Source organism: Manduca sexta, chromosome 7, assembly GCF_014839805.1.
Source record: "Manduca sexta isolate Smith_Timp_Sample1 chromosome 7, JHU_Msex_v1.0, whole genome shotgun sequence".
In the NCBI taxonomy this organism is placed as follows: domain Eukaryota; kingdom Metazoa; phylum Arthropoda; class Insecta; order Lepidoptera; family Sphingidae; genus Manduca; species Manduca sexta.
Genome location: NC_051121.1, coordinates 11,840,596 through 11,852,912, shown reverse-complemented (window position 1 = coordinate 11,852,912; position 12,317 = coordinate 11,840,596). Strand labels below are relative to the sequence as shown.

General features: G+C 37.6%; 1 protein-coding gene across 1 annotated transcript; it reads right to left on the bottom strand.

The window, feature by feature from the left end:
• Positions 1-397: 397 nt before the first annotated feature.
• On the bottom strand, positions 398-5,109 carry LOC115453425 (rho GTPase-activating protein 26). Its single transcript, XM_030182115.2, has 5 exons — positions 4,926-5,109; positions 3,857-3,899; positions 3,480-3,597; positions 3,090-3,270; positions 398-2,960 (listed from the first exon to the last, which is right to left on the bottom strand). Exons 1-5 carry the CDS (start codon positions 4,958-4,960, stop codon positions 2,789-2,791), a joined length of 549 nt encoding a protein of 182 aa, XP_030037975.2. The 5' UTR covers positions 4,961-5,109; the 3' UTR covers positions 398-2,788.
• Between the last annotated feature and the right edge of the window lie 7,208 nt (positions 5,110-12,317).

Sequence of the window (12,317 nt, the reverse complement as noted above, 5' to 3'; positions counted from 1 at the left end):
AAGTTTTATCTTCAACACAAGTGTAAAAGCCCTTCCATAGTAGTAACACGACTTACCTTTAGTTAATCGCGCTTCATAGGAAACCTTCGCCCAATGCATCGTTGGGATTTTATAGGCTAATATAATACAAACCTTGGCTGCGATTGAATCTCAAGGACAATAAGCTACGAAATTGTCGTCCACATCTCGTAAGTGCTTCTATAGAATCACTAATTTTTCGCGCGGTATTCATGTTATCATTATTTGAAACGATACCGTAATATTTGTAATGCTTTCGATTTTATAATTTAATATCGTCCAAATCTATTGATGAAACTGATATAATTGGTATTATTATATGAATAACATTTATTTGCACGATTTTGCTAGTTTCAAAAACATAAATAAAACAAGGCAATGTTTTAATATTCGTTTATAATTAGGCATCCGTGAGGACATTGCGTAATACGTTACAATTTTATTTGGTACAAAATTCACAACAAAGTATAATTATAAATAGTTAAAAATATCAACAAACTCTTATGTACAATATACAAAATATACAGAAACCGTTAAAAAACAATCAACAAAATATGTAACACTAAGAAATATTATATTTGGTGTCGCTTAACGTGCGCTCCTACTACGTAAATGATAGGAAACTATAAGGGTGGCGCCCGACGTCGCTCGCACGAGGCCGCACACAACACTCTCAACCCATCATGTGTGTGGGCGCGATGACGTCACACGCAACGTGACGGGTGAGTGCGAAGGAGACAAAAATAGTGCACACGCATGCTAGCCCATAAATAGTTACGACGGCTCCGCCCCGACATATTTATATTTACGCCATCCACTTAACATTATTATCACCTTATTCATTCACATTTCATTGTCCATAAAATAATTAAAACAATTCATTCGCACATACTCCATTCACTCTTAATATCAACGGAAAGTCAATCGTGTTAACTGGCACAATTATTAAAATACGCGTTTATTCAGCTATTTAAAAATACAGTATAAAAGCGAGAAGATTATTTTTTTTTCGTATAAAACTTACATAAAAATACGTATTGTGGCGTAAATATAAAGACGTTACGGGACCTTTACCGATATATTTCCTTTGATTTTGTCCACAGTATAGACCATTGATTCCGAAAGTGGTTCAGATGGACCCCCAGGCGTTCACTTAAGACTCGAAGGTCTACTTTGGCGTGACCAAAAAATAGGAGTTCACAATTCGTAAGCGGGGGTCCACAAGAATGTATCTGATTTTGATAGTAAAGAGCTTGAATGTTGGCTTGACTTCACCTATCAATGTAGACAGATAATATTTTAAGAAGGTCAGCAACTGTTACTTGTAAAAACTAGCATATTCTGGGGGAATATGGTAGAAATTTAGCTGCAGGGGGTCCACCGGAACCAGCAAAATTTTTAAAGTGGTCTATGGGAAAAAAACGTTAGGGAACCTCTGATATAGACGTAGCTATGAATGATCAATCAGTTTTTGCTTATTGATCATTCATAGACTGAGGGTCTTCCCTAACAAAACAATGAACATATATTCCGAGGTGGTTTAAAATCTATTTCCGCAACTCCGGTGTTGTGCCCGGTCGTCAGCGCGCCACCCGATCATGCTACACTATCTCGATGTAACACATCACTTATAAACAGCTTCACAATATCTCTCCTCTATAAACATTCTCCAAAAATGGACAAATCGATATGGCAGCTATGTTACGATATGTAATTTGAATCACTGTAGGCGACATACGAGGCCTGCTGGATGGAGTGGCACACTGCGGTGGATTTGTGGCAGTCTGACAAATTCACAATAGCGCCATCTAGTAAAGGAACTCGTAACTAAACGTAAATGCTGCCGGCGCCATTGCAAGTAAATCGTTAGAAAATATATTTAGGCCGGAATTGCGTTTTGTATGTTAGTTATTCTAAACCTTATTATAATACTTTGAAGGCAAAAAGTGCAAGATTTTGATATGAAAACTCCCAAAATAGTTTGCCGTCGGCCCAAATCCACCGTAGTGTCAGCCAGACGCACATTAATAAACACGGGAAGCTCTTAAATACTGTGAGATGCGCGCCATCTGTCGACGGCGAAACTGTTACTATATTACGAATGCTGATATGGAATGTAAGTAAAGTCTATCTGGCAAGCGTCTCAGACTTGTTACGGCTAATACAAAACGTGCTCATTGGCGTAACTAGAGTAAAGGGAGGGACAAAAGTACCTTTTCTTTAAAATCGCCACTACCGTAACTTAGTTTTGAACACATACCTTACCTATATTAAACACCATTTACTCTATAAATATTCAGTTACGCCAATGATATTGCTTATCAAAACCATATTCTCAAATGCATTACGGAATTATCATCTCTATACCAACTGACTGAGAAGACATTTATTTTGTTTGTTACCAACTATTGGGGACGATGAGATTTTTTTTACCAAAAATTCGTTTCCATGCGCAGCGAGGTAACACGAGTACTCTGTATTTACCACATAATGTAGTATCGCATCCACTAGGACTTCGTAATTCAGTAAATTTTCCTAATACGTCCCTAGTCCTGCATCCACTAAGGCAGATAGAACTCAGTCTCGTTAACACGCTGAGGTTCGATCCATCTCGCTAGCTCTTCACTCGTCAGCTCAAGTCCCGCATCCACTAAGACCGTATAATATCGTTTACAAGGCCAGTCTTGCAGTGCGTTCGTGTTGAACGATTGTGACAGATTTCTCGTCAGGTAAGTCCATAGTCTAGCATCAGCTAGGACAGTGGCGGGGTTTAGGGGAGCGGTTCGACGTAGTTCTCTGGCACAAGGCCGGTCTTGCCGTTGAGGGTGCCGCGCAGCCAACCCGGTTCGCCGGAGGGCGCCACGTTCGTGATGATCTGGTTCGGCTCGAAGGACAGCTCGCCGTCACCCTCCCCCAGGCAAGCGTACAGAGTCCTTACGCGACTGCAACAATCAAACATTATTATTAGTTAATCGTATTATGGTTATTAAATTATAGTAATCATTAATGTAGTTTTTAATAATCGTGTAGTAAATGTAAATAATAATTATAAATGTTGATATGATACTCACGTATATCGATTGTAGTTGAGCGGTCTCACGGAGGCGAGCGGCGCGTGCGGGTGTGGCGCGAGTGTGGGCGGCGCGCCGGGCGCGGGCGCCAGCGCAGGCGGCGGGGGCACGGCGCCCGGCGGCGGCGACGCGCTGTGACTCGACACGGACTCCGCGGAGCTGCTGCTGGACCGACCCACACCTGAGGAACACAATACTTATTAGTATTTCTAAAATTAAGAAAAAGTATTATTCAATTTTATTTTTAAAGATCACTATTCCCAAGTCTTCATCGAAAAGTAACACTATAAATTTATATTTTTTTTTTTCTATAAATATATCAGTTGAATTCAAAATGCATGTGTCCCTAATTGGCAGACGGCGCTAGTATAGTTTCGGTGAGACGTGTACCTCTGTGCGCGAGCGGCGGCGCGAAGTGCTGCAGCAGCTGGTGGTGGTGCGGCGAGTAGCGCGCGCCGCCCGGCGCCAGCGGCCGCTCGCACGCGCCGCCCAGCCGCTCCACCACACTCTGATAACAATCACAACTCGTTAACATACATGCTTATTTATTTATAAATATAATATTATGTTGATATCCAACAAGACAAATTATTCAAATGATAATTGAAATAAGAATAAAACATATTCACTTTTAATCTATTTAAATTGAAATTCGTCAATGTAGAAAAATTTATTATAGCAGCTTTAAGACAAATATTGACTGCATCTTCGAGCAATTATAGTGTCTTATAAAATTGTTTAGAAAGCATAAAGACAAATATACTTACAATATCATTACGAGACGTCACCGGTATTGAAGTCGGTGATGTTCTGTAACAAGCAAACATGTTTATTAGTTATATAAATACACACAAAACAAACAATTTGTCAAAAAAAAAGATCAACGTGGTTTCGAGGTAGCATTAATCATAGCACAGAACTTTCAACCCACTCCATTCATTGATAATAAACTACTATTTCGTGAGATTTTGGTAGCCGTAGACTGGGGGAAACTGGGGACACTTGATACCGATATAACTTTAAATTTATACTAACATGCCTCATAATACTATATTGAATGTTGATTAGGTTTTAAATTAAACACCTCATGAGTGATGTTGCGGAGAAAAATATGAAAACATGGTGAGTTTTCATGAGTTTCTTTCTCGATAAGTGGTTGCAGGTAGAATTTATTTAGTATTATTTCAATATATGTAAATATTATCCGGTAATAAGGCATTATTAATTATTCCACATCATACAAGCAATCAATAAAACATTAAAAAGGTTAAATTCATGGTAGTATATTTACATTGAAACAGTTATACCGGATTTATATTTTCTCCATTACGATACATCTAATCTGTGCCACGAATATAAAAACATTTTATATCCCATCAACCATTAACATTTAAAATGGACTTCCGTCAACATGTATTTTCGCTCTTGACTTAATGCATTCGTTCGTGTCTTAGTGCGATGTGACAATTGATTTACAATACAACGTGACACGAACAATCATCACTAGAATAGATGCGTCTAAGATTTCGACACGTATTATAACAATGTAACTTGCATTTGGGTTAAATAAATATTTTTATAGTATAATTGTAGATGACAAATATCGCGGTTGTACTGATTTATAATTTATATTAAATTTACACTTAATGCAATAATTATGATTAAACCTGCTTAATTTATTAATTAACTTAATATCTAAGTACCTAACAATACCATGAATTCGTAATAAATAGATGTAAATGACAAATTAACACTTATTTTTGCACATAATGATAAATGAATTAATAAATGATTACTCCCAATTACACTATAACAATGATAAACACAAATACTAACCCGGCAATAACAAAACCAGATAGGCAGATAATCATGTTGTATACGAGTAATCACACAGACAGACACACAAACACGACACGACACGAGCACGTCCCACGAGAGTCAGGCACCGATTGAGCCAGGACTCGTACAAGCGCGTTTAAATACAGCGGTGTCAGCGCGTTATTGGCGCATCGCGGCAGATGCGCCTGCGCAGCACGCTGATGGCACACCTGCTCGCGCCCGCGACAGCATCGCCGAACGTGCAGCTATTATAACTTTCATTTATTATTCTCTTTGATTTTTTTTTATGGCTTAAGTGCGAGTGGAGAATTATCGGGGTTTAAGTTTTGGGCAGTTTGTTTTGTTCGGACGTAAGATGTTTATTGATGGTGTATGTTCAAAGCTAAGAGACAGTACGCCGTCTTGAATGGCTTCTTCGTGACATTCAGCAGGACCCCACAGTCAATATTAAAATGACATTATTTATAAGTTTAGGAATCTGATACCATTAGTTGTTATCAAGTTTTAGTATCGCCAAATTATTACGAAGGCAGGTGACAATGTTGTTAACAATCAACTTTAATCTGTTTAGGCCCTAAAATCATTATCCATTCTGAATTAAAAATACATACATACGTTTAAAGTTTGATATTACAGACAATTTCTTACTTTTTGTTGAGCTGCGTCAAAAATCGACAGGTGCCACAAATTGCCCCAACCCCGCCTACCCTCGGAGCGATTGAAATCAAAGACTATTCCACATATTAAACGCGAGACAGATGGCGTGTCGTGCCGAATGGATGTTCCTTTAGTTGTAATTCTATTAAGGATTATACAAAAACAGCTGGGGCGAATCGTATCGCATAACACAACATTCTTCGGCAAAATGATGTAGCGTTATGTTTTCAGTATGAAAATTAAAAAAGAAAATATATTTTTGTTTATTCGAACACTACAGAGCACGGTAGATCTGGTTTGAAGTAGAATCATTTCAAATTAAAGCGGATATGCAAGTTATACCATAGTCGTAATTCGGTAGCCCTCGCTAACAAACCTTTGCGCTTGCGCAGCTTTAGCACCTGTTTGCGCCGAGCCTAACGGGTGGATTCCGTGGTGAACCGCAGTCGACCTCCACGTATTGCACCGCAAGAGAAGTTTACATTACAGTAGTTACATAACAATGTATACAGAATTACAATTATTACATTATTATAATATGTAAACATCGTTTGGATGTGGTACTGTTAGTAGTAAATGCTGAAAGCAATTAGTTCGACATTTGTTTATTGACGAAAATACATAACACCATAACGATATCTAAAATGGGTAATAATTTCATTCTAACTGTATTTTTATATCATGCACAATTCAGTAATACTTTTGTGAAAAGGAGAATATTACATAATATACGCTAAGATGATTCCGAAAGTTATTTGTTTGTTTATTCATTTTAGTTCATCAACTCCGAGATGAAGCAATCCACCGAGAAATTCAATTCGCGCGTACATTTTTTTCCACAATCGAACTAAAATACCATTGTAAAAATCGGGGTAGTTAATGACAAGTCATCCCTGAACATTGAATTATAAAGCAATGAACTCATCACCTTGAGACATAATAAGTGTTACTAATAATTGAACCATTATAATACCATTCACTTAGAACAGCAACGATTCTTAGGGGCAGAAAATAATCAAACATTAAGTTTACCAGCCCTGAGCTATGGCCGCGTGACCCTTTTTTCCTCTACCCCTAACGAGGCAGCAAAGGAGTATAAAAACAAAACAGCCACTATTGAATGCGGGCGATACATTTGCGATGTCCCGGACGGTGCTTGGACAGATGACCCAGTAATGAATTCAGGACTTGATGCGGGCGATTCTTACAGGCTAACGGGTGTTCAACGATCAATTGGCTTTGAAGTTACACTGCCATAGAGACTAAGGCCCTTGGCGGTACAATTAAATCAATAAATGACAATAATTTTTATTTTATACTAGTTGACCCGACAGACGTTGTCCCGTCTTAACTATGAATTTTCAGCGCGCATTCTGTCAATCGCTGACAGTTATTTTAAACAATTGACAGTTATATATCTATACTATTATATAAAGCTGAAGAGATTGTTTGTTTGTTTGTTTGTTTGAACGCGCTAATCTCAGGAACTACCGGTCCAAACTGAAAAATTATTTTTGCGTTGGATAGCCCTTTGTTCGTGGAGTGCTATAGGCTATATATCATCACGCTATACCTAATAGGAGCGGAGCAGTAATGGCTGATCTCAGGAACTACCGGTCCAAACTGAAAAATTATTTTTGCGTTGGATAGCCCTTTGTTTGTGGAGTGCTCTTAGTTATATATCATCACGCTATGACCAATAGGAGCGGAGCAATAATGAAACATGTTGCAAAAACAGGGACAATTTATTAGTTTTGAGAGCTTCCGTTGCGTGCGCTGCGTAAACGGTTAAAGTTATGCAACAATGATGTATGACGGGATTGTTCCTCTTAAAAAATTCTAAAAAATTTATTATTAAACAAAGTCCCCCGCTGCATCTGTCTGCCTGAACGTGTTGAACTCAAAAACTACCCAACGTATTAAGATGAAATTTGGTATGGAGACAGTTTGAGACCCCGGGAAGAACATAGGGTCCCGGGCCTTAAAACTTTAGCCTGAAAAACTTTATAACGCGGGCGGAGCCGCGGGAAACGCTATAATTAATATATTCGTTAAGTTTTCTTAAATTTTCTAATTATCTACGCAATTTTTTGAATTTTTTCTTTCATTAGAACCTTCTCCTGACAATAACAAACACATAAAAAAATTGTGAAATCGGTCCAGCCGTTCACGCGTGATGACCAAGGGAAATAGGGATTCATTTTTATATATATAGATTTGAACTTAGGCAAGCAAACAGGTGGTAAATGTTTCCCTAATAACGAAGATAGTGGGTGCATTACTAAATTTTATAAATAGAAATCGGAAAGTTATGGGAGGGTTGACAGTACGTAAGGCAACGTAAGTCTGTATATTTGAGGCTTCAGTTTTTATGACACAGGTTCCAGCCCATTCATCCTGAAGCCAGTAGGGGGAGAGACGAGAGGTATTACATATCCATTAGTGAATGTAAATTTCAAGCTTGAGTAGACTTGGCAGGTGCTTACTGTTTACTCATAATGAAGGCCGCGTTACTTTCGCTTGATCGACGGATTTAAATTTTTTAACGCATAATTTTAATGTAAAATATGCGTGAGTGCAATTAAGACGGCGGAGTATCTATACTATTATATAAAGCTGAAGAGTTTGTTTGTTTGTTTGTTTGTTTGTTTGAACGCGCTAATCTCAGGAACTACCGGTCCAAATTGAAAAATTCTTTTTGCGTTGGATAGCCCTTTGTTCGTGGAGTGCTATAGGCTATATATCATCACGCTATACCCAATAGGAGCGGAGCAGTAATGACTAATCTCAGGAACTACCGGTCCAAACTGAAAAATTCTTTTTGCGTTGGATAGCCCTTTGTTCGTGGAGTGCTATAGGCTATATATCATCACGCTATGACCAATAGAAGCGGAGCAGTAATGGGTAATCTCAGGAACTACCGGTCCAAACTGAAAAATCTTTTTGTGTCGGATAGCCCTTTGGTCGTGGAGTGCTATAGACTATATATCATCACGCTATGGCCAATAGGAGCGGAGCAGTAATGGCTAATCTCAGAAACTACCGGTTCGAACTGAAAATTTATTTTTGTGTTGGTTAGCTCTTTATTCGTGTAGTACTATAGGCTATATATCATCACGCTATGACCAATAGGAGCGGAGCAGTAATGAAAAATGTTGCAAATACGGGGACAATTTATTAGTTTTGAGAGCTTCCGTTACGTGCACTGCGTAAACGGTTAAAGTTATGCAACAATTATGTATGACGGGATTGTTCCTCTTAAAAAGTTCTATAAAAATATATTATAAAACAAAAGTCCCCCGCTGCATCCGTCTGCCTGAACGTCTTAAACTCAAAAACTACCCAATGTATTAAGATGAAATTTGGTATGGAGACAGTTTGAAACCCTGGGAAGAACATAGGCTCCCGGGAAACTACTACTTTTATAATGGAAAACTTTAGCCTGAAAAACTTTACAACGCGGGCGGAGCCGCGAGCAAAAGCTAGTAATTAATAAAAAGCTTAAAATAATACTCTGTAAGTATTCATTAATAACTTCGATTTATAATATAATATTATGTAGATAAGCAACGAGCATCTTTCTCGTCTTAATTCTTAAAGTGTCCGTTAACACTTAACAAAAAACCCTGGCCTAAAATAGAAATTGGGGGACCATTTGGAGCGGCGACGGATTTACAAGCAAAATAGTACTACACGCGCCGTGCAAAAAATACGAAATAGATCTGAACAATTGTACCCAAATAATTTTACGGTTCATATACCTTCCATAACGTTCGACCGAAGTCGAGTGTAAAGGTCTAGTTCGAAATTTAATATAAATTGTTTTTTTTTACAGCGCTAGTGAGGTTTCTTTGTGGACGGCGCGGCGGACAGGTGCGCCGGAGTGCATGGTAATCGTGTTAATCATTTTCTCGGAATATGCATTACCATTAAAGTAACGCGAATTGAGGATTAATGGGCAGTAAAAAATTCATTGCATGTAATTTTTTTTTTAATGTTAAAGTTAAATTAGTCATTTTGAACGTTCGGGGTAAAATTCGTTCAAGAAGTATGAGCCCACACCTACTTCACCTACCTGTGGTAGAATCTACAGTCTACACACATCCAAAGCAGATAAGTCTATTCAATTAATTCGCACTGGTACCGGCATAGACGCGAGAGACATATTAAAGGGCTCATTAAAAAGCACTAAAACAGCTTAAACATTAACTTTAATGAAACGTTTTTATGACCATAAAATACGGTGACAAACGCGAATAAAAAAGTTGCAACTCAAAACAGCGTTAACAATTACTTAAGAGACGTTTAATTTTATGCTCATAAAAAAACCCATCTTCAAACGCAGATATCCAAATACAAACAGAATAAGTTGCAAATTTGTACGGTGTACAGCACAACTTAGTTGTGTAGTGTGGACTTGTGTTGCGGTGAGATGCGCGGGCGCTGGCAGGTGGCAGGTGCGCATTCCGCGCACGCGCAGCTGCCGCGAGCATTCTTATCTCCGGGGCTTCGTGCACCGCCTGCCGTCCGCTGAGAGCCGCACCGTACTTCAGGGTTTACAGGTTTTAGTAATGGATTTAACTGGCAGACGACTAGGGTTAGTAGTGGACTTCAGATTCTAGTTTTAAAAACTTTATCTATCTCCGACATAGAACCCGCATGTATGATAATTGTTGTATCATCTTGTACACCTTTATATAAAAATTGTTTATATGAAAATCATTATGTGTTAAAAACACCATATTGCTCGAATAACACAACTAAAGTAGGCCAATTTACGCAGTTTAAATAATTTTCTCTTTTTTTACTAAAAGCAATGACTAGCTGACCCTTATCCAAAAAAAAAAGAGATAAACTAATGCACAAAAAACATCCACTCTCCGCCAATTTCAAATAACGCTATTCATTTCCTTTTTTATTGAACGGCATATAGAATCATCTCGAAACACCTGGCAACCCTGGCGCGCGCAGTTTCACCTTTATATGTCACCTTTCGGCCCAAATGATGTCTCATATCTTGTCACGACTCGATCGAGAGCCGCAACCTCTTTATGTGATTTATGCTGCATCAAAAATGTATGCGGCGAGATCTCGGTCAAATAGTTGATGTCGATTTTATAAATAAAAATATGGGTTAAAAGTGATACGCGCCAGTTTGATCCGGTTGTTTTAGTTTTAGTTAATTTTATTTACATAAACAGTCACACGTAATTAACGCTTTTTTAACATCGGCTATGAAGGCTGCAGTCTTTGAAAAGTCGGAAGAAAATTATAATATATCGCACTCTTAATAAAATAATCACCCATTCCAAAATTGCTAACTTGTGGGAATCGTCAAACAACCAATTTCTGTTTGCGATCTTTTAGTTTTTTCCCTCTTTTTTATGCTATAGGTTTCATTTTTTACCTATCTTTAATAAGCTCAAATTTATAGCAAGTTCAAAAAAAAGGTAGCAAACAAAAATTAGTTTTCCGACGACTGCCACAAATTAAGAATTTTGAAATAGGTCATTTTTATGAAGAGATTTTATTAAGAGTGCGATATATTATTTTAATATTCTATGCTTGTTTAGGTCATATACCAAACGTACTGGTGCAATACGGGTTAGCAAGTCCATTCTTTCAGCAATTTTAATATGCAAGTGAGTTTAACTTGTAACCTAAATTCTACGTGTTACCGTACGTACCACAATTATAAACTCTAATGCCCATTTCTACCTACACTTTGAAGATAAGATTTTTTTTCACATTAAACTAAAAAGTGTAAGGCTTATCGGCACGCAGCCCGTGCGTTCAAAACAATAAGGACACGGCAGGAGTCCCTTTACCCTAAAACAAAGCAGGAAACAGATCCACAGAAATAATAAGGGTATTTCACACGTGACTATACCCTTATTATTTCTGTACAAATGATTTTTCATCGATCACTTAATAGGTCTTTAATATATTTTGTTTTACGAGTATGCATTATATTATTTTTAACCGACTTCAAAAAAAAGGAGAAGGTTCTCGATTCGACCGTATTATATTCATTATAAGTTTCAGCGAAATTACGATATCTAGTACTAGTTATGATTATATTATTAATAGTGAATGGTTTAAAGATTCCTCTGATTATCGCGAGTTAAAAATCTTTCTTAGTATAGAAAAACATATCTATTTTTATAAACTCTATATTAGTTGTGCAATAAAAATATTCCAGTACGAAAATTAGTCGACTGTGTGAACCTGCCTTAAGTAGGCAAGTACAAACAATTGCCGTATTTTGTTGAACCGAACAATGAGCAAAGATAAGCCGCATTATATGGAAATATTTCATTCACGGTCCTTTGTTTTGGAGCTGGTGAAAGACCATAAAGATTAGTTTAGGACAACGACTCCAAAAGTTGGTTCCACGAGTCGATATTTTACGATTGTTGCCAATAATGTAACGGGGCATGATGTGAGCTCATAAAAATTAGTATTTTATTATTATATTTATTTACTTAGTTTTGGCCGCGGCTTCGCCCGTGTGAAGGAGTTTTCCGGGATAAAAGTCCCGCTATATATTTTCCTGGGATAGAAAGCCTATAACCTTCCCAAGGTCTTAAACTATCTCCATACCAAATTTCATAAAAATCCGTTTAGTAGATTTTGAGAAAATCGATCACAAACAGTCAGACAGCTTTTGGGGACAGGCAGAAAAGGGATTTTATTTATTTATTTATTAAATATAATCTTACAGGAGTTACA

What these genes read in the sequence shown, in the direction of transcription:
- LOC115453425 (XM_030182115.2), bottom strand. Translation starts at nt 4,960, where the DNA reads ATGATTATCTGCCTATCTGGTTTTGTTATTGCCGG. An exon ending in TGACGTCTCGTAATGATATT is followed by an intron (nt 3,598 to 3,856) that starts GTAAGTATATTT and finishes GATTGTTATCAG; the next exon opens with AGTGTGGTGGAGCGGCTGGG. An exon ending in GCCGCCGCTCGCGCACAGAG is followed by an intron (nt 3,271 to 3,479) that starts GTACACGTCTCA and finishes TGTGTTCCTCAG; the next exon opens with GTGTGGGTCGGTCCAGCAGC.